The 23440-nt window shown below is 44.1% G+C and overlaps 1 protein-coding gene across 2 annotated transcripts; it reads right to left on the bottom strand.

Moving 5' to 3' along the window:
* Positions 1 to 689: 689 nt before the first annotated feature.
* LOC112253851 (lymphocyte-specific helicase) lies at positions 690 to 19526 on the bottom strand. 2 transcript variants are annotated; one of them, XM_024425891.2, is made up of 23 exons: positions 19376 to 19526; positions 13842 to 13942; positions 13577 to 13698; positions 13342 to 13464; positions 12974 to 13015; positions 12856 to 12880; positions 12679 to 12740; positions 12545 to 12586; positions 12188 to 12412; positions 11907 to 12089; positions 11610 to 11753; positions 11134 to 11330; positions 10930 to 11026; positions 10674 to 10835; positions 10414 to 10556; positions 9907 to 10051; positions 9618 to 9701; positions 9362 to 9481; positions 3784 to 3900; positions 3512 to 3671; positions 1624 to 1720; positions 1402 to 1478; positions 690 to 1178 (listed from the first exon to the last, which is right to left on the bottom strand). In XM_024425891.2, the coding sequence occupies exons 1-23, from the start codon at positions 19381 to 19383 to the stop codon at positions 1093 to 1095; spliced, it is 2562 nt and encodes an 853-aa protein (XP_024281659.1). In that variant the 5' UTR covers positions 19384 to 19526; the 3' UTR covers positions 690 to 1092. The 2 variants fall into 2 exon arrangements, with proteins under 2 accessions (XP_024281659.1, XP_024281666.1); XM_024425898.2 differs by having other exon boundaries at positions 13577 to 13695.
* Positions 19527 to 23440: the final 3914 nt, after the last annotated feature.

Here is a 23440-nt window from a genome sequence, read left to right as displayed (position 1 = left end):
AAAGGTGCATTCACCAGTGCTGCTTACAGACTATCTACCTCTAAGAAATAGAACTCACATGATCAGAACTACACATTCAAGTGTTGGTTTATTTTTAGATTTTTTTTTGCATACAAAACAATTAAAAGGACATGGTCTCAGCATGCATAAAGTGCTTGGAGTTTTGCTCCAACATACAGTGTCAACGAACCCGTTGCGTGAACAAGATATAGGAGTTCAGCATGCATTGTGAAAAGTAATTGATTCCAATTCAAGTGGGGCTTATGAATGATTACTTTAAGTGATTTAATCGTCGCACCTAAAATTGGTAAAGGTCCTACCAGCATCCTAATCCACAGCAAAAACAGCATAATGGCAGTTATGAGATTAGTCTAAGATTTCAAAATACTTCATTATACAGTGGACAAAACATGCTCTTTCCATGAGACTGACCAGGTGAAAGCAATGATCACTTATTGATGAAAATGGTTAAATCCACTCCAATCAGTTTAGATGAAGGCAGTATTTTTAAACATTGAGACATGGATTGTATGTGTGTGCCATTCAGAGGGTGAATGGGAAAAACAAGAACAGGGTATGGTAGGTGCCAGGTGCACTGGTTTGAGGGTCAAGAACTGCAACGCTGCTGGGTTTCACACAACAAAAATGTGTAAGTAAAATGGTCCACCACCCAAATCGACAACTGTGGGAAGCATTGGTGTCAACATGGGCCAGCATCCGTGTGGAAAGCTTGACACCTTGTAGAGTCCATGCCCTGACGAATTGAAGCTGTTCTGAGCACAACTCAATATTCGGAAGGTGTTCCTAAAGTTTTGGACATTCCGTGTATATGAACACTAGCTTCTGGAAGAAAGGATTCGGTCTCCACTATAACCAACAGCATTTGACAAACTCCACAACAAAAAGTAACATTTACCATAGGCAGTAAAGACATCAAAACTTTAGTATAAACAGTAGTTTCAGGAGAATGGGTTGAGTAATTCCTCTTGTTTCTGGTTCAGTACTACAACAAACATCAGAGCAGTGGACCCTTAAGATCCAGCTCTAGCTTAAGGTACGCCATTATGAGCATCACATCTGCGCCTCTCAAATTTAGGTCAAGCTGATCTCCGATGATTCTTTGGCTTCAATCACCTTGAAAACTCCAACCTTCTGTTTAGAGCTCCTCTTGGCCTTGTCTGGAAAGAGACAAACGGGTTACATTACACACAATACAACGGAGGCCAAACAAAAGCAAGGTTTCATCAGGTGACCATGTTACGGGGAGAGGCACTGGTGCTCTGCAGTGGTAAAGCATCCTGACAAAGGCCGAGGACTTTAGTATATTGTGACGCAGGTATGATCAACATTATTCATGATAACAGTAGTTGTGAATTGAATAGAACCCACAGCTTAACTCACCCAGAAGGTCACTGCGGTCCAGCAGAGCCTCCAGGTCCTTATCACTAATGACCTTCCCCTTGGTGCTTTTCACTTCCCTGAAAAAGACAAGAAACAAATCATTAGATAACCATAGACTTCTGACCAACCTAATATAAAATATTTCTGAGTTTAATAATGAAAAGACAATATGAAAATGGATCAAGGGGGTGGGTTGGGAAATAACACTAAAAAAACGAGTACTTCTCGTAATCTCTGGTGTTGAGAAGATCCATCAGCTCAGACACGTCGACGCAACTCTTGGTCTGTTTGAGCTCAGCCTTTCCTCCTTTGAATTTTTCTAAGAAAAAATAAACGGTACAGTCAGTCTGAATTCAGAGAATTAAATTGTCACATTATTTCCACGAATTCTATTAAATATTATCCCCAACAATTCCCTCAAGCTGATCATGTCATTGTTCAGACAACTAGATTTCCTGTATAGCTAGGCTTTGATAGTGCATTAGTAACATTGTCTCAAAGTCTATACCGTTGGGGGGGGGTTCTACTAGGCTAATAAATATATTGAATGGTTAAGATGATCATACCATGGATAATTTAGTCATTTGATTTGAGTTTTAGGTACACTTCATTTGATAAAATATTGAATTTGGCCTTCACTACTATAGCCCATAGAAGCACATTGCACACTCATAAATGTATCATAAGGATTACGGTTTTAAAGTGTCTGTCCTATATTTAGGAGATAAGGAAGCTCATCCTGATTTTCAGGATGTCTCACGGTCTGGCAAACGCAGGCCGACATAGGCGGATTTAGATGCAGGCCATGCAAAAAAAACTGTTCTCCATCTAAAAACGTACAGATTTTGATGGGGATGTTTTGTATTATGTCACTTAAATAGACACGGGTGAATTCAAGAATTGAATTGGAATTTCAAATGAACACACCAGACAGAGTTCAAATACCACTTCAAATATCTCAATTACTTTCAAAGTAAGTATTCAGATATATTTTATTTGAGAAGACAAGTAGTTGAATATTTAAATGTATTTGGAAATACACTTGGCAAGGTTGTTTTTGTCCTGGATCAAAAAGGGGCTTAGGTGGTTGGCGTGGCAGGGAGCATGGTCGGCCATCTTGGCGGTATAGAGACATGTTAGCATGTAAGTACATTCCCTGTAATTCTATACATTTCTCCATGGAGCCAAGATACAATTTATGACCCCACCCTCGGAGAGTGGGGCCACGGCCAGGAATCAGCCATTATTGACGCGACCGTGGAGCAATTACAGATAAGTGCCTTGCTTTCACCTTGTCGGCTGGGGATTTGAACTACTGACTCAACGCTCTAACCGATAAGCTACCTGCCACACCATGTTTCAAACTATTTTCAAATGCATAGGAATGCATTTAAAATATACTGGAAAAAAATTTGAAACGCAAAACGCAACAACTTCATTGATTTTACATAAGAGGAAATCAGTTTAAATAAATAAAATTAGGCCCTAATCTATGGACTTCAAATGACTGGGAATACAGATCTGCATCTGTTGGTCAGATAAATGAGAAAATCCTCACAATGGGCCTCAGGATCTCGTCACAGTATTTTTGTATGTTCAAATTGCCATCGATAAAATGCAAATTGGGTTTGTTGTCCGTAGCTTATGCCTGCCCATACCCCCACCATGGGACCATGGGGAAACTCTGTTCATAATGTCGACATCAGAAAATTGCTCGCCCATACGACGCCATACAAGTGGTCTGTGGTTGTGAGGCCGTTTGGACATACTGCCAAATTCTCTAAAACGACTTCGGAGGCAGCTTATGAAAATAACATCACTTTATTTCAGTTCATGAAACATGGTACCAACACTTTACATGTTGCGTTTATATATTTCTGTTCCGTGTAAATATTTGATAAAAATACATGTTATGCGCCGTGAATATACGACACTCAAATACACATGCAATTGAATCCAGGTCTGGAACACACGCGCCACAATAGTTTTCTATTCGGACATACTTAGCAGCTCTTCCATGCACCTTATATTCAGGTGGGTTTCACATTTACCTCAATGTAATAACCGTTTCGATGTGCTCTGGATGTGAGAGGAGTGGTACTCTACTCACTCTTGTGAATGACCATCTTCTCCAGCTTCCTCTTGGCTGACGCTCTCTCCAGGATCTTCTGGTCAATGGTATTGGCAGTGACCAGTCGGTACACCACCACGGGTTTTGTCTGTCCGATACGGTGGCATCTGTCCTGGGCCTGCAGGTCAGCCTGAGGGTTCTGACAGAAGAAGAGTCCATTAATAATCGTGTGGCTCTAGAAAAATCAGTACCAAACATGTAGCAGTAAGCAACAGTTAAGCTCAACCTGAGGGCATGAGTTCTACACCTACCCAGTCACTGTCAAAGATGATGACCGTGTCAGCAGCAGTCAGGTTGATGCCCAGGCCACCTGCTCTGGTGCTCAGTAGGAAGAGAAACACCTCTGGGTCAGAAGAGAACTTTGTCATCTGCAACAACAAAAAATATGATGGAAGGATAAGCTCACAGCACAAGAAATAGTGAGGGAGAAAGACTGCTACATGATTATAAGTAGAGCTGCATGATATGGGCAAATGCAAATTGAGCAAACACTGCGATTTATTTGCAATATTATTCTAACTCGATGGTTTGAAGTGGGCAACTCGAAGTGTTGTTTAGCATGACGAGTGAAAAAGCCAGCTAGGAGCGTGGATCGGAAAACCAGTCATCTAGTGCGACCATTTTTGCCTGATGCAGTGCGACATCTCCTTAGCAAAGAGTTGATTGGGTTTTGATTGTGGCCTGTTATCCCTCTCCTCTTCAATGGATGTGCGAAGTTGCTGGATATTGGTGGGAACTGGAACACACTGTCGTACATGTCGATCCAGAGCATCCCAAATAGGCTGAATGGGTGACATGTCTGGTGAGTATGCAGGCAATGGAAGAACTGGGACATTTACAGCTTCCAGGAATTGTATACAGATCCTGGTGACATGGGGCCGTGCGTTATCAACCTGAAAAATGAGGTGATGGCGGCAGATGAATGGCACGACAATGGGCCTCAGGATCTCATCACATTCAAATTGCCATTGATAAAATGCAATTGTGTTCATAGCCTACAGTGGGGCAAAAAAGTATTTAGTCAGCCACCAATTGCGCAAGTTCTCCCACTTAAAAAGATGAGGCCTGTAATTTATCATCATAGGTACACTTCATCTATGACAGACATGAGAAGAAAAGAAATCCAGAAAATCACATTGTAGGATTTTTTATGAATTTATTTGCAAATTATGGTGGAAAATAAGTATTTGGTCAATAACAAAAGTTTCTCAATACTTTGTTATATACCCTTTGTTGGCAATGACAGAGGTCAAACGTTTTCTGTAAGTCTTCACAAGGTTTTCACACACTGTTGCTGGTATTTTGGCCCATTCCTCCATGCAGATCTCTTCTAGAGCAGTGATGTTTTGGGGCTGTTGCTGGGCAACACAGACTTTCAACTCCCTCCAAAGATTTTCTATGGGGTTGAGATCTGGAGACTGGCTAGGCCACTCCAGGACCTTGAAACGCTTCTTACGAAGCCACTCCGTTGCCCGGCAGTGTGTTTGGGATCATTGTCATGCTGAAAGACCCAGCCACGTTTCATCTTCAATATCCTTGTTGATGGAAGGAGGTTTTCACTCAAAATCTCACGATACATGGCCCCATTCATTCTTTTCTTTACACGGATCAGTCATCCTGGTCCCTGTGCAGAAAAACAGCCCCAAAGCATGATGTTTCCACCCCCATGCTTCACAGTAGGTATGGTGTTCTTTGGATGCAACTCAGCATTCTTTGTCCTCCAAACACGAGTTGAGTTTTTACCAAAAAGTTATTTTGGTTTCATCTGACCATAAGACATTCTCCCAATCTTCTTCTGGATCATCCAAATGCTCTCTAGCAAACTTCGGATGGGCCTGGACATGTACTGGCTTAAGCAGGGGGACACGTCTGGCACCGCAGGATTTGAGTCCCTGGCGGCGTAGTGTGTTACTGATGGTAGGCTTTGTTACTTTGGTCCCAGCTCTGCAGGTCATTCACTAGGTCCCCCCGTGTGGTTCTGGGATTTTTGCTCACCGTTCTTGTGATCATTTTGACCCCACGGGGTGAGATCTTGCGTGGAGCCCCAGATCGAGGGAGATTATCAGTGGTCTTGTATGTCTTCCATTTCCTAATAAATGCTCCCACAGTTCATTTCTTCAAACCAAGCTGCTTACCTATTGCAGATTCAGTCTTCCCAGCCTGGTGCAGGTCTACAATTTTGTTTCTGGTGTCCTTTGACAGCACTCTGGTCTTGTGCATAGTGGAGTTTGGAGTGTGACTGTTTGAGGTTGTGGACAGGTGTCTTTTATACTGATAACATGTTCAAACAGGTGCCATTAATACAGGTAACGAGTGGAGGACAGAGGAGCCCCTTAAAGAAGTTACAGGTCTGAGAGCCAGAAAAGTATTTGGTCACCTACAAATAAGCAAGTTATTTTCCACCATAATTTGCAAATAAATTCATAAAAAAAATTCTACGATGTGATTTTCTGGATTTTTTTCTTCTCATTTTGTCTGTCATAGTTGAAGTGTACCTATGATGAAAATTACAGGCCTCATCTTTTTAAGTGGGAGAACTTGCAATTGGTTGCTGACTAAATACTTTTTTGCCCCACTGTATGTCTGCCCATACCATTTTTTATTTTACCTTTATTTAACCAGGCAAGTCTGTTAAGAACAAATTCTTATTTTCAATGACGGCCTAGGAAGTGGGTTAACTGCCTGTTCAGGGGCAGAATGACAGATTTGTACCTTGTCAGCTCGGGGATTTGAACTTGCAACTTTCCGGTTACTAGACCAACGCTCTAACCACTAGGCTACCCTGCCGCCCCATAACCCCACCACTACCATTGGGCACTCTTCACAACATTGACATCAGCAAATCGCTCACCCACACAACATACAGTTGAAACCGGGATTCATCCGTGAAAAGCACACGTCAGCATGCCAGTGGCCAACGAAGGTGAGCATTGTCTACTGAAGATGTTACAACGCCGAACTGCACTTAGGTCAAAACCCTGGTGAGGCCGACGAGCACACAGATGAGCTTCCCCGAGATGGTTTCTGACATTTTGTGAATAAATTATTTGGTTGTGCAAGGCCACAGTTTCATCAGTTGTCCGGGTGGCTGGTCTCAGACCATCGAGCAGGTGAAAATGCCGGATGAGGTGGTCCTGGGCTGTCGAGGTTACACATGGTCTGCGGTTTTGAGGCCGGATGGACCTACTGCAAAATTCTTTAAAACGTTTGAAGGGGCTTATGGTAGAGAACTGAACAGTATATTCTCTGGCAACAACTCTGGTGGACATTCCTGCAGTTAGCATGCCAATTGCACACTCCCTCAAAACTTCAGACATCTGTGGCATTGTGTGACAGCTGCACATTTTAGAGGGGCTTTTTATTGTCCCCAGCACAAGGTGCACCTGTGTAATGATCATACTGTTAAATTGGCTTCTTGATATGTCACACCTGTCAGGCGGATGGATTATCTTGGCAACGGTGAAATGCTCACTAACAGGGTCGTAATTTTTTTGTTGTACACAATTGAGAAATAATTGACTATTTCTGGGATCTTTTATTTCAGCTCATGAATTCAACACTTCACATGTTGCGTTTATATTTTTTGTTCAGTCTAGATTTGACATCAATCATAAGGTAAAGAAAAATATAACATTCATGCTTCGCCTATTCCTCTCCGACATACCGTTGCACAAACAATATGCTGATCTAGTCCTACAGCACCATAAGCCTGACGACTCATTACATTCTCCCGCTGCTCTGTCTTTCGCTACATACTTCGGCCATCATTGAAGTAGTTTGTGGTGACGAGGGGCATTGTACAAAAACCGAAGACATCAGCGATTGGGTCGCCTCTAACCAATCAGAGTATTAAAGCCAATAACAAATTTTCAACCGCCGCTTTACCTACGTGTGTTCAGGCTCAACCCATCGGTTTCTGGACCCGAGTCTGGGTTAGAGGTCGACCGATTATGATTTTTCAACGCCGATACCGATTATTGGAGGACCAAAAAAGGCGATTAAAAAAAATTGTATTTGTAATAATGACAATTACAACAATACTGAATTAACACTTATTTTTTACCTTATATAATACATCAATAAAATCAATTTATCCTCAAGTAGATAATGAAACGTTCAATTGTTTAAATAATGCAAAAACAAAGTGTTAGAGAAGAAAGTAAAAGTGCAATATGTGCTATGTAAGAAAGCTAATGTTTAAGTTCCTTGCTCAGAACATGAGAACACATGAAAGCTGGTGGTTCCTTTTACATGAGTCTTCAATATTCCCAGGTAAGAAGTTTTAGGTTGTAGTTATTATAGGACTATTTCCCTCTATACCATTTGTATTTCATTAACCTTTGAGCTTCAAAATATTGCAGACATTTGCAATTTAAACATTGCACATGTCAATATCAAAATTATATTAATCGTGCAGTTCTTATGGGCACTTTAGTATTGCCAGTGAATCAGTATAGCTTCCGTTTCTCTCCTCGCTCCTCCTTGGGCTTAAAACAGCAACACAACGACAACAGCCACCACATCGAAGCAGCGTTACCCATGCAGAGCAAGGGAAACAACCACCACAAGGCTCAGAGCGAGTGAAGTTTGAAACTCTATTAGCGCGCTAACTAGCCAGCCATTTCACTTTGGTCACACCAGCCTCATCTCGGGAGTTGATAGGTTTGAAGTCATAAACAGCGCAATGCTTGACGCACAACGAAGAGCTGCTGGCAAAACGCACGAAAGTGCTGTTTGAATTCATGTTTACACGCCTGCTTCTGCCTACCACCGCTCAATCAGATATTTGTATGCTCAGTCAAATTATATGCAACACAGGACACGCTAGATAATATCTAGTAATATCAACCATGTGTAGTTAACTAGTGATTATGATTGTTTCTTATAAGATAAGTTTAATGCTAGCTAGCAACTTACCTTGGCTTACTGCATTTGCGTAACAGGCAGGCTCCTTGTGGAGTGCAACGAGAGAGGCAGGTCATTATTGTGTTGGACTAGTTAACTGTAAGGTTGCAAGATTGCATCCCCGAGCTGACAAGGTGAAAATCTGTCGTTCTGCCGCTGAACGAGGCAATTAACCCACCGTTCCTAGGCCATCATTAAAAATAAGAATGTGTTCTTAACTGACTTGCCTAGTTAAAGATTAAATAAAGGTGGTAATTTAAAAATATATATATATATTTTTAAATCAGCAAATCGGCACCCAAAAATACCTATTTCCGATTGTTATGAAAACTTGAAATCGGCCCTTCCGATTAATCAGTCGACCTCTAGTCTGGGTAGCCAGGTAAACCACACCAGTGGTATCAGACTGTACTAGCTAGCTACGTTTGCGCTGGCTCAATGCCTTTAGCTAACTAGCGATTAGCTGCTAACACATTATTTTTGCCCCCAACTTGCTTAGACTAACTAACTGTTTGCAGAGTGTTCTATACACAAAGTAATAGCAGAATTATAAAAAATAATGTGGATTTATATTAAGATGCAAAGTGGAAAGCAGCATCTTAATCATTAAGATTTTGTTTCGTTGGCCATGAGCGAACTTGGAAGGAACAGCAAGTTGGTAAGGCGAGCAACTGCTCTCCTTGAGTGACGGGACGGGGCTTGGTGTGCGCGTGCAGCGGGAGAGACGGCTCAACTAGCAAACTATAAAATCAGATGTTAAACACCATGGAGAGGAGTTTCAAAATATTGCAGACATTTGCAATTTAAACATTGCACATGTCAATATCAAAATTATATTAATCGTGCAGTCCTAATAATAAGCGCTTTATGACTGCTTTAAAGAGGATAATTCCATTGTGGGGAGTAGACCATGCCACGACTCACGTTCTCTTCTCTGTCGGGATAGGCCATGCTCCCATCCAGTCGGCTGTATTGGTAACCCCGCAGGTAGCAGTAGTCCATTAGGATATCCAAGATGGACGTCATCTGGCTGAAAATCAGCACCTGTCAACAAGGTACACAACAGGTCACAAACATCTTACAATAAATACATATTCATGGTCAAGTAAAATTTGGGGGGATTAAAAATCAATCACTTGACTGAGGACATTAAGTATAACAACTGATTTTGCATGTTTACCTTGTGTCCCCTCTTCTTCAGCTCTGGCAGCATTCTGTCTAGAATGAGGAATTTCCCTGAGGTCTGGACCAGTTGCTCATCAATCTGCAATGGAAAGAGAGTCAAAGGGTGAAACAAGATCATGCATTTACACGAGCTACACCAACTGGCAGTCTAACTCCCTATACACTCTGACAAAGCCTCTACTTAGCAGTGCTGAGAGAAGTCATGAATGCACCCACAACATTCAATGGCCATGTCATGTCTACATAATTTGGTCACAGCCATTTCAATCGCACAGGGCCTTTACCTTGAACTCCTGAGTGGCCGGGTCCAGTGGGTACTCTATGAGATAGGGGTGGTTACAGCACCTCTTCAGCAGCATGAGGATGTTCTGCAGTTTCAGGTTGATTTGAGAGTCCAGGGGCATCTGCACGTCCACAACCGGGGCGGGGCTGAAGAGGACCGGGACAGGCAACGAGTTAGTGAGTTGCCCCAGCAGAGGTCTCACGTGCAACTATCAACTGCAAGTCTTTAGTTAATTTATTTTAAAAAGGGAGCACACGTTAAAATGTTTAACATTCACGGGAAAAAATGACTTGGTACAATCATGTAGTTTGTCTTCATGGACACGTGTGTATCCGATGTATCAAGTTGTATAACAGAAAAGATAAGACTTGATAAACTATCATTGGTATGACCAGTGCACCCCCTAGTGAGTAAAGGCACAAGCATAAAAAATAGAATCATCCCATTTCTATGGGCACCGCAGTGTTTGAGTCACACAGAACACTACCATAGTAGAAGATATTCTGACCTCTGCTCAGCCTCCTTCTGAACCCTCTCCAGGTATTTCTCCAGGTCGTAGGGCGTGTCACCATCAGTCTCTTTGTAGTCCACAGGCCTCCTGGTCCTGCGCTTAGGCCTGCCGTCGGTCGTCAGCACTACTGGAGCCTCCACCTGACACGTCAAAGTCTATTAGAAAGCTCCTTCAAACAAAGTATGGCCTCTGAAAAGTTGGCCATACATACATTTGCCATTCTATATAACAGCGTAGCAGTGAATTGAGGGCCTTACCTTCACCTGGCCCAGCACTTTGGCGATGGTCTTGTTGACCACAGCAGTGTAAAAAGACTCCTGTTTGACAGTGAGTGGGGCGTACACAACAATCTCCTTTTTGGGCGGCACCTCCAACGTCACATCAGACTTCAGTCTTCTCAGCAGGAATGGCGTCAGAATCTGGAGGTGAAAGAAAAGGTTTATAGACTACCTACAGGTTTAACCATTTTATCTTCCCCAGTGTATTGCAGAGCTAGTCAGTCAGAGGGCGTACCTGGTGGAGCATGTGCAGGATGTTCTGCTCTCGTTCGTTAGCCACAACATTTTTTGCATCCGAACCAATGGTGTCGATGTCAAACCACGACTCAAAGCTGTAGAGATATAGGTGAAGCGCAATTAGACTTTTTTTTTTAACAAGACAAAATAAAAACATTCCATATAGTCCCATTCCAACAGTAGAAACAGACATGTCCCCTACCTCTTGAGGTCGTCAAACACCTCAGGCAGAAGGAAGTTGAGCAGTGACCACAGCTCAGCTAGATTGTTCTGCAGCGGTGTGCCCGTCAGGAGCAGCTTATTGTCCGTGGGCAGCATCTTCAATTCCCTCACCAGTCGGCAGTTCAGGTTCTTGATCCTGTGGCCTTCATCCACAATCAGGTACTTCCAGTGAAAGCGCTGGGGAGGAAAAGCAAGGGGGTTATCAGTGAGAGGTTGAATGGGTTAAATAGGTGGAACAACTTGTAGTACGCATGCATAACTCAACTTTAACGCAAATTTACCTTTGATATCAATGCATTATTTGCACAAAAAGGAAAGTTATGCTCATGCCTTTCAAAAGATAAGATCTCAGTATCGTAAGTTCCAACCAACATCTACATCAGAATACCAAGTATAGAAAAAGAACATGTAACTTCTACAGCCTACATAGAATGATAGGAGGCGAGTTGGGCCTACCTGCAGAAACTTCCTGTCTATCATGGCAATCTCAAAGGAGGTGACCACCACAGGTAACATGTTGTGAGGTCCCTGGGGCTTACGAATCTGCTTTAACAACGCCATCCTATCCTTAGCAGGTCCATGGTACAGCTGCACTGACACCTTACAACACAAGATGAACAAAGACAATTTAACAGTGAAGTCAATAATTGGCATTGGTGATACAATTTTCATGTCATGTGTATCAATAGCACAACTTCTGTAATACCTGGAATGCTTATTTTTAGCAAGGAGTGTTTTTTTTTTTTTTTTTACCTCTGGAGTGAAGCGCTTGAACTCATTGATCCAGTTGGGCAGAGTGGACAGGGGGGCCACTACCAGGAAGGGACCCATCACCTTTCTCTCCAACATCATGGCCACGTGGGCGATGCACTGGATTGTCTTCCCCAGACCCATCTCATCTGCCAGGATCCCATTGATACCATTCTCCCACAACATCTGGAGAAAACAAAATTACAAACACACCAAGGATGATATGAAATACTGCATCTGTGATCAAACAAAGAAAATGTGCATAACCAACAGTCCACACTCACCCTGAGCCACTCCACACCCTCTATTTGGTAAGACCTCATGACTCCCCCAGTGAAGAGCAAGGGCTGCTGGGCGGGCACAGCCTGCCCGTTCACCTTCCTGTCTGGGTCCAGTAGATGCTTGGCATTGTCTCTCACAGTCTCCGACAGACGGCCCTTGATGTCAGCATTGGAGTCACTCATCTTTTCGATGTCCTCTGCTTCTAACTTCTTCATCCCAGGGACCTCCTGTTTTTCCATGTACAGACATATATTGACATTTGGAGGTACGGTACATCTAAAACACCCTCCAAGTTCTTGACTCTAAGAGTAAATCAGTCCAAAAATATCCTTTGCAGTGAATAAACAAAAGTCCTTTACCTCGTCCTCCACTTTACATTTCTTGGCCTTGGACATAATTTCCTGAAACAAAAACATGGCCAAAAAAATAACATGTTAAAAAATGTCAAATAGAGTGAAATAGGCCTTGATTTATATGTTGAGACACAGTTTACCTCTTTAGACATGACATCAGCAATTTTATAGTCTTCCTCCCTCTTCCTTTTATTTTTTTCAACTGAAAAAACAAAGAAACTTAAGTCGGAAATTGACACTATAGACTTTCCACATCAACTATAGAGGGGAACTCAATTGTCATGGATGCAAAGTAACGGAACACAAGTGCTACATACCTCTCCCAGCCTTTCTGCCAATGCTCTGTGACAGAAAAGTTAATAAGGTTAGTGATTAAGGACCTGCAGGCAGTAATTGTAACTGAAACAAACAAAAAAAGGACAATGTAAAACTCACCTTCTCTGCCTTCTTTTCCAGTTTTTCTTTCTTCAGCATTTCCTGAGTTTACAGGGAAAACACAGTTAGACATGGCTTTTCAAAGATTCCTCATACTCGTTGGGTAGATTTGACCATTGCCTTTTTGCATTTCCATGTATTTTCTGACCATCAAACATGAGTGAGAAAGCAATTAGGGATAGCTAGAGCAGAGTTCTACATGACCGCAGAGGGGGACTGGGAAGATCAGGGCTAAGGAGCCAAGGTACATTACTGTGGTCATTTGCTCACCCATCACACATGAGCTGTAACAGGATACGTAGTTGCACAATATGCTGTGCAAGGGCAACTTCTAATGTTCATATCCTTTGCACTGGTATTCGACTTACCTCCTGCTGCTGCTGTTCCATCTTCGTAAGAAGAAATTTGGAATATATGTTACTTTTGTCCAGCAAGTGTTGCAGTCTCTTGAAGCGAATGTCATGAGTTTCCTTCCTCTGAGCTTCTCGAGCCTAGTAAAAAATTTAAAAAAAACACATGCCAATGTTGGGCATTTAACATCCACACTTGCCAAACAAGATCAATACATTTTTCAAATATGTTCAAATTTTTGAACAAAGAAACCTTTTTCATAATCTCCTCTTCTTTTTTCTCTCCTTTCTCCACCAACTGCATCTCCTCCTCCTCCATCTCTTTTGTGATGACAACTTCAGACACCGCATTTTCAGCTTTCACACTTGCAGCTGCTGAGAACAAGTGGTGATATGGTTATTATGATATGGTTCATTTACATGAAGGGGAGAATTCTCAATTAGCTAGCAACTTCTAATTATGGCATGTACTACCTATTTAGCCACCGCTGGCCAATTAATGCGTTAACTTTACTTACAATTTCCAGGCAAAGTCTCCTCCATAGCCGTACCCAGCGGTTCTTCAGATTCGTTAGGCTTCGGACAATGAGGAGACACGCTTCGGGTTTCTTCCTTTACACTGTGTTGTGAGTGAATATTCAATGAATAAGAGTGTGATAAATAGCCTTGCCTGTGTTAACTGTACGGCAAGTTAACAGTTCAGCTAGCTAGCCTTGAAGCTATGAAACACCACACTAATGTTATTAACATTACGCTCGGGGAATTGCTTCGTCCCGTGACTAACCATTGCAGGCGGTTCATTTTGGAAGCCAAGCATCGTTGATCAACCAAATCTAAAATATTCAGTTTCACCAAGATAACGTTTCCAAACAAGAGGCATATCCAATAGCTCTAGGAACAATACTTAACTTCTTTGGGGTAGGGGGCAGTATTGGGAATTTTGGATGAAAAGCGAGCCCAAATTAAGCTGCCTGCTACTCAGCCATAAAAGCTAGAATATGCATAAAATTAGTACATTTGGATAGAAAACACTGAAGTTTAAAACTGTTTGAATGATGTCTGAGTATAACAGAACTCCTGGCAGGGAAAAACCTGAGAAGAAATCCAACCAGGAAGTGGGAAATCTGAGGTTTGTAGTTTTTGAACTCAGCCCCTATCGAATACACAGTGGGATATTGGTCATTATGCACTTCCTACGGCCTCCACTATATGTCAACAGTCTTTAGAAACTTGTTTGATGCTTCTACTCTAAAAGAGGGGCTCATAAGAGCTCTTTGAGCGAGTGGTCTAGCAGAGTGCCACAAGCTCAGTCTCGCACGCTCACCTAAAAAAGGTAGCTACGTTCCACTTCATTTCTGAAGACAAAGGAATTGTCCAGTTGGAACATTATTGAAGATTGATTCTATACATCATTTGACGTGTTTCTACTAACTGTAACGGAGCTTTTTTGACTTTGTCTGAAAATAGTGAAAGCGCTTTATGAATGTGGTTTACTGGACTGAACGCGCTAACAAAAAGGAGCTATTTTGACAAATGATGGACATCATCGAACAAAACAAACATTTGTGGAACTGGGATTCCTGGGAGTGCATTCTGATGAAGATCAAAGGTAAGTGACTATTTATAATGCTATTCTGACTAATGTTGACTCCACAACATGGAGGATATATGTATGGGCTCAGAGCTCTACTCAGATTGTAGCATGGTGTGCTTTTTCGGTGAAGATCTTTTAAAATCTGACACAGCGGTTGCATTAAGGAGAAGTGGATCTAAAATTCCATGCATAACACTAGTCTTTTATCAATGTTTATTATGAGTATTTCTGTAAAATTGATGTGGCTCTCTGCAAAATTACCAGATGTATTGGAGCTACTGAACGTAATGCGCCAATGTAAACTCAGATTTTTGGATATAAATATGAACTTTACAGAACAAAACATACATGTATTGTGTAACATGAAGTCCTATCAGTGTCATCCAATGAAGATCAAAGGTTAGAGATATTTTTTTCTATATTTCTGCTTTTTGTGACTCCTCTCTTTGGTTGGAAAATGGCCGAATGCTTTGTGGCTAGTTGCTGACCTAACATAATGATACATTGTTCTTTCGCGGAAAAGCATTTTTGAAAACAGACACTGTGGATGGATTAACGAGAAGTTTATCTATAAAATTGTGTAAAATACTTAGGTTTGAGGAATTTAAATTAGGCGTCTTGCAGTTTCTCTGGCTGTGGAGAGGTGGGACGCTCACGTCCCGAACGGTCCCAGAGGTTAGCGTTAGGATTTGACGTCTTGAATGTGTCCTTCGCTATCAAATAAGTGTTGTTTTTTTAAAACACGTTATCCAGGGTCTCCCATTTTCCGTATGTAGAAGATCGACGGTTACGTATGTAACCACGGTTATGTGAGTTATATGGATCACTCCAATATACTCCGCGGCGGAGTGATACATCCAAGGTGAGAATTTACAGATTGATCAATATAGCTCACATAACCGTGGTTACATATGTAACCGCTGTTAGGTTTCACTATATTGGATCACTCCAATATATTGGTATACCCATACCAGATTAGTCAGTGCTAGAGGTACCTGGCCAGCCAGCGGCAAAGTCCCAGCGCGGGACCGAGAGACAGGGGCTGTCAATGTGGAAGGGGGGTCCCGGCACAATCCCCGGAAAGGGAAGCGACGCCCTTGGCCTGTCCATCCACCCCGCATGGCAGGCAGATATAGCAGCCAAATACCATCTCAGTGTAGAGGCTGTCAAACACTCATCCAAGCGAGACTGCAGGTATTGGAGAACATACTGCACCCCGCATGACTTGGGGTCTGCAAGGTGTTCATTACACCCTCCTGTAGTCCTAACATGGACCATTGGTGCCGTTCAGTGGCCAAGCCCACAGACTGGAGGTGGTGCGGCCTTGGATGCCACAGAGTTCCCCCGACCTGAGACAGCAGGTCCGGTCTCAGGGGAAGTTGCCATGGTGTACCAAACAGGGACAGGAGAGGTCTTAACCAGGGTTGTCTGGGACAGTATGGGGCCACCGGAAGCAGACGATGCTCTGCCATCCCGGTCCAGCACAGCCTGGATCAGGGGAAAAGGGGGAAATGCGTAAGCTCCAGCCTGGCCAATCGTGAGCCAGAGCATCCAAGCCCAAAGGCCCTGGTGGCTGTGACATGGAGTACCACAGGGGGCAGTGTGCATTGTCCAGGGAGGCAAACTGGTCCACCTGCAACCTCCCGAACTTGTCCCACAGGCGATGCACCACCTGGGGATGTAGGCTCCAGTCAAGGTGACGGGCCCTCCAAGAGTATATCCGCTGCCACATTTAGTATGCCAGGTACGTGTGCTGCGCGTAGAGTCGCTAGACATCCCTGAGCACAGAGAAGGAGCTTCTGTGCCATAATATGGAGGCGGTGGGACCTCAGTCCACGCTGATGGTTGATGTAAGCCACCACCGTGGTGTTGTCCATTCTCACCAGGACAGGTCTTACCTTCAGGTATGGAAGGAAAGACCGCAGGGCCAGCGGTACAGGTGGGACCTGTAGTGTATTGATGTGCGTGCCGCTCCAAGGGGGTAGCCAACAGCCGCTGGCCGACCTGCCTTTGGTCACACCCCCCCAGCAGATCTGGGAGGCTTCTGTGCTGACCAACTCCCGGCGGCACATCCTCAGCTTCTCCACCCCATCTGACAGAAAGGAGTGACAGCGCCACCTCAACAATGCCACCTTAACAATGCCCTGAGGCACTGCATCACAGCGCTTTGGGTGCAGCTGGTGGGAGTTGAACCGCCGTTGAAAAGGCCAGAGTTGGAGCAGGCCCAGGGGAATAAACAACGAGGCCACCATCAGCAAGCCCAAAAGACATTGGCAAGTTAGGGCGGATACCACCCGCCCCTGACGAAAGTAGTCGAGGCAAGATAAGATGGCCAAAACCGGGGGAAGACCAGTTTGGGAAAAACAGGCTGTTGCTTCACCTCACACTGTGCCCCTCTCTGCTGTCGTCCCTTAGCACAAGGCGATGGGGCAGGAGAGGGACCCCACCGCTGTTCGGGTGCAGGTATGTGGCGACAGTCCGTCTGCCTTGGACACAGGGCCTGAAGAGGTAGCATGAACTGTCTCAGGGCCTCCAGGTCCCCACGAACATTATCGGTCTGCTCTATAATGTCATCAACCCGTGGGCCAAAATTATCCCTGGGGTGATGGGCAAATGTGCTCTGGAGAGCAGCTGGCAGACATGATTGGGCCAGTCAGACACGGCGCCAGGAGGTAACCATCTGCACCATGGCCCGTCCATTGGCGCAGGCCACATCCTTCTGGAACAGAGAAAGCAGGCGAGACACCTCCATCACTTCCCAGAGGAGCTCCTAAGTACCCTCCTGCAGCCAGGAAAACAGAGTCTGCAGGTAGGCCTGCAACAGCATGGTCGTGTTGGTAAGGCAGCCAAGAGAGCAGAGGGACCCATATGTGGATCTCAAGTCCATATCAAAGACTCTTTGGGGGGGGCTCTAAAGTTAATGTCTCAACAGTGGCAGCCCACCATTCTGCAGGAGAAAGAACAAGAAATCCCTGTAGAGGAATTAGTTGAGAACCCGAGTAAGGTAATTATTAGCAGATAAACTAAAGCAATTCACAACACATACAAAACAAGCCAGTCGGCAGTTGTGTAAGATAAATACAGTTTGTGGCAGCGAGAGCCACCAATATATTAATGGATGCACACAGAGTTGTAATGAACGCTAACGAAACACAAGCACGACAAACCACGGGTGGAAGATAGAGATCAACCCCACGCTGTAATTGCAGCACGCAAACAGCCAGTGAGTAACTCCAACGCAAGTTATTACAATTATCAGTGACTTACCAAGCATGCTTCAGAAAGTTTGTACCTCAAACCATAGGAAAAATGAAAGGGAACGTGTGTCGCTCAGTAGACAATGGACCTGATGGGAGAGCTCCTGCTCTTTTCTGTCCATAAGAAACAATTGGATTGGTGGAAGCGGCAGGGCAGGCCAGGAGCAAGGAAGGAGAGTGTGGTCAAGCAAGGCATCCCGAGGCTAGATGCCCTAAGGTCTTTATCAGAACAGGCGTAGATTAGTTTTGCCCTTTTCTTTTCCAAACATTAAAAAAAGAGAAAAAATAAAAGAGAAATAAATCATTTAAATTATAGCTCACAACTATGCAGGGGGAGAGGGGTGGGGGCACTAAGGAGTGCATGCACATATATCTACACATTTTCATACACACACAATTGATTGTATTTTTTCCTTCTTTCCTCTCTTCTAGGTCAGTTTCAGCATTATGCACATATGGGTGTATCTGTGGTCCATTTGGCCTGTCCCACCGCTTCCTTCAGTGATGCGTTGTGAGTGGCTCTGTTGATGAACTTCTGGCCAATGATTGACTGTCTATTGTTGATTGATGTCAGTCCAGATATGCTGTTGACGTAGTGATTGCTTATACATCTTGGAAGTCTGTAAGCCATTTTTATTACCATGTTTTGGACTAGCTGTAGCCGATTCATCTGCTGCGGTGAAGCTGTTATCCAGGCTGGTAGGGCGTATTCAAAGAGGGATCGGATGCGTGTGTCACGGCCATGGGATCTATATTTTTATAAGGGTGGACCCCAGCCGTATACAGTAAATCGAAATCCTCACCTCCGACCCCCGAAAGAGTCTTTCCCTCCACCGCGGAGTGATCCAATACAGTGAAACAATCGTTTTTACCCTTACACTACTATGTGGTAGAATGGACTACAATTGCAGCCCATAAGCGGAAAATAGGAGAAATTGCTGTATACAAACGTGTTTTAAAAACACTTATTTGATAGCGAAGGATACATTCAAAAGTATTCACATAGAAATATTATTCTAGAGAAACTAAAATACATCTTGGCTGCAAACGTTATTTTGATGAAACCGAATAGTTTAGATTTGGTTGATCAAAGGACGCCAGCCTACAGAAGCTTTTGCAACGAGCCATCGACATGGGTTACTACTTAACCTTATCTAGCTGCTTGGAACAACAAAGTCTTGAAACAAACAGAAGGACTTACCAACTCATATTGAAAAACTGCCAAACTAGATATGTAGTCAACTGTTTACTACTATTTTCCTGGGATATTTGTTTGAAGAACCCGTTAAAGCAAGTTACACAACATAAAGCATGCAGTAGTCTGTGTGTGATTGTATAATGAAGAAGGCGGAGCTTCAACATTTCGCGCCAAAGTGGATGCAACCAATGTAAAAGACAGGGGTGTCTGATATTTTGCTAAACCAAGTCTCTATATTTTTGGTTTGCAGAGCATCGAAAGAGAGAAGACTTGCTAGTATGATCATTACCAAAATCATATACACATTTTACTCAACTTAACGGTTTAGAATTGCGATATGAAATCGCTTGATGAAACATGTACCCCTTCTTAGGATATCTAGATCCATTGCCTTAATATTTCCCGCAAAACTCTTGTGTTCATTCATTCGTCGACACAGTGGGTGATTCGTTTTGCATGGCCTGGCCAGGCGCCCGGTGTACATGTTAGACCATTCCATTGGTCCTTCAACGGAAATTGCAAAATGTTTCTACATAATATTCAGAATCTCCAGCACCACCCCAACATCAACATATGTGAAAATGGCACGTTTCTATGTTTTGGAGGGGGGATATAGAAGATGATACCTATAATTTGTCACCAGAGTGGTTTGTTTACATAGCAGGTTAGGATAATTAACGTGGCTGGTTAGGTCAATTATCGTGGCAGGTTAGGAGAATGAGGTTATGGTTAGGGGTAGGCTTAGCTACAATGTTACAGTTGTTGATAAATTAGATAAAGAATGATAGCAGCAAACTCAACTGCATCCTTCAATGTGGCAGAAGGCTTGTTCATAACAAAACCCTTTGATATTGCCAACCACTTTAATAACTTTTTTGTTGACGAGATTAGAAAACTTAGCCATGACATGCAGCCGTCTTCATCGACCTGGCCAAGGCTTTCGACTCTGTCAATCACCATATTCTTATCGACAGACTCAGTAGCCTCGGTTTTTCTAATGACTGCCTTGCCTGGTTCAGTGTGTCAAATCGGAGGGCATGTTGTCCGGTCCTCTGACAGTCTCTATGGGGGTTCCACAGGGTTCAATTCTCGGGCCGACTCTTTTCTCTGTATATATCAATGATGTTGCCCTTGCTGCGAGCGATTCCCTGATCCCTTTTGTTGATCCCTGCCTACAGACAGAAACTAAAACAAGAAGCTCCCACGCTGAGGTCTGTCCAACGCTGGTCCGACCAAGCTGACTCCACACTCCAAGACTGCTTCCATCACGTGGACTGGGAGATGTTTCGTATTGCGTCAGACAACAACATTGACGAATACGCTGATACGGTGTGCGAGTTCATTAGAACGTGCGTTGAAGATGTCGTTCCCATAGCAACGATTAAAACATTCCCTAACCAGAAACCGTGGATTGATGGCAGCATTCGTGTGAAACTGAAGGCACGAACCACTGCTTTTAATCAGGGCAAGGTGTCTGGTAACATGGCTGAATACAAACAGTGCAGCTATTCCTCCGCAAGGCTATCAAACAAGCTAAGCGCCAGTACAGAGACAAAGTAGAATCTCAATTCAACGGCTCAGACACAAGAGGTATGTGGCAGGGTCTACAGTCAATCACGGACTACAGGAAGAAACCCAGCCCAGTCACGGACCAGGATGTCTTGCTCCCAGGCAGACTAAATAACTTTTTGCCCGCTTTGAGGACAATACAGGGCCACTGACACGGCCTGCAACGGAAACATGCGGTCTCTCCTTCACTGCAGCCGAAGTGAGTAAGACATTTAAACGTGTTAACCCTCGCAAGGCTGCAGGCCCAGACGGCATCCCCAGCCGCGCCCTCAGAGCATGCGCAGACCAGCTGGCCGGTGTGTTTACGGACATATTCAATCAATCCCTATACCAGTCTGCTGTTCCCACATGCTTCAAGAGGGCCACCATTGTTCCTGTTCCCAAGAAAGCTAAGGTAACTGAGCTAAACGACTACCGCCCCGTAGCACTCACATCCGTCATCATGAAGTGCTTTGAGAGACTAGTCAAGGACCATATCACCTCCACCCTACCTGACACCCTTGACCCACTCCAATTTGCTTACCGCCCAAATAGGTCCACAGACGATGCAATCTCAACCACACTGCACACTGCCCTAACCCATCTGGACAAGAGGAATACCTATGTGAGAATGCTGTTCATCGACTACAGCTCGGCATTCAACACCATAGTACCCTCCAAGCTCGTCATCAAGCTCGAGACCCTGGGTCTCGACCCCGCCCTGTGCAACTGGGTACTGGACTTCCTGACGGGCCGCCCCCAGGTGGTGAGGGTAGGCAACAACATCTCCTCCCTGCTGATCCTCAACACTGGGGCCCCACAAGGGTGCGTTCTGAGCCCTCTCCTGTACTCCCTGTTCACCCACGACTGCGTGGCCATGCACGCCTCCAACTCAATCATCAAGTTTGCGGACGACACAACAGTGGTAGGCTTGATTACCAACAACGACGAGACGGCCTACAGGGAGGAGGTGAGGGCCCTCGGAGTGTGGTGTCAGGAAAATAACCTCACACTCAACGTCAACAAAACTAAGGAGATGATTGTGGACTTCAGGAAACAGCAGAGGGAACACCCCCATCCACATCGATGGAACAGTAGTGGAGAGGGTAGCAAGTTTTAAGTTCCTCGGCATACACATCACAGACAAACTGAATTGGTCCACTCACACAGACAGCATCGTGAGGAAGGCGCAGCAGCGCCTCTTCAACCTCAGGAGGCTGAAGAAATTCGGCTTGACACCAAAAGCACTCACAAACTTCTACAGATGCACAATCGAGAGCATCCTGGCGGGCTGTATCACCGCCTGGTATGGCAACTGCACCGCCCTCAACCGTAAGGCTCTCCAGAGGGTAGTGAGGTCTGCACAACGCATCACCGGGGCAAAACCTGCCCTCCAGGACACCTACACCACCCGATGCTACAGGAAGGCCATAAAGATCATCAAGGACATCAACCACCGAGCCACTGCCTGTTCACCCCGCTGCCATCCAGAAGGCGAGGTCAGTACAGGTGCATCAAAGCTGGGACCGAGAGACTGAAAAACAGCTTCTATCTCAAGGCCATCAGACTGTTAAACAGCCACCACTAACATTGAGTGGCTACTGCCAACACACTGTCAATGACACTGACTCTACTCCAGCCACTTTAATCATGGGAATCGATGGGAAATGATGTAAATATATCACTAGCCACTTTAAACAATGCTACCTTATATAATGTTACTTACCCTACATTGTTCATCTCATATGCATACGTTGATACTGTACTCTATATCATCGACTGCATCCTTATGTAATACATGTATCACTAGCCACTTTAACTATGCCACTTGGTTTACATACTTATCTCATATGTATATACTGTACTCGATATCATCTACTGTATCTTGCCTATGCTGCTCTGTACCATCACTCATTCATATATCCTTATGTACATATTCTTTATCCCCTTACACTGTGTATGACAGTAGTTTTTTTTGGAATTGTTAGTTAGATTACTTGCTCGTTATTACTGCATTGTCGGAACTAGAAGCACAAGCATTTCGCTACACTCGCATTAACATCTGCTAACCATGTGTATGTGACAAATAAAATTTGATTTGATTTGATTTGATTTGATTTGATTTGATTTGATTTGATTTGATCCACCTCTACGCAGACGACACCATTCTGTATACTTCTGGCCCTTCCTTGGACACTGTGCTATCTAACCTCCAAACGAGCTTCAATGCCATACAACACTCCTTCCGTGGCCTCCAACTGCTCTTAAACGCTAGTAAAACCAAATGCATGCTTTTCAACCGTTCGCTGCCTGCACCCGCACACTCGACTAGCATCACCACCCTGGATGGTTCCGACCTAGAATATGTGGACATCTATAAGTACCTAGGTGTCTGACTAGACTATAAACTCTCCTTCCAGACTCATATCAAACATCTCCAATCTAAAATCAAATCTAGAGTTGGCTTTCTATTCCGCAACAAAGCCTCCTTCACTCACGCCGCCAAACTTACCCTAGTAA

This window comes from Oncorhynchus tshawytscha, linkage group LG01, assembly GCF_018296145.1.
Source record: "Oncorhynchus tshawytscha isolate Ot180627B linkage group LG01, Otsh_v2.0, whole genome shotgun sequence".
NCBI lineage: Eukaryota > Metazoa > Chordata > Actinopteri > Salmoniformes > Salmonidae > Oncorhynchus > Oncorhynchus tshawytscha.
Note: the sequence above shows the minus strand (reverse complement) of the source record. Positions and strands in the feature narration are given on the sequence as shown.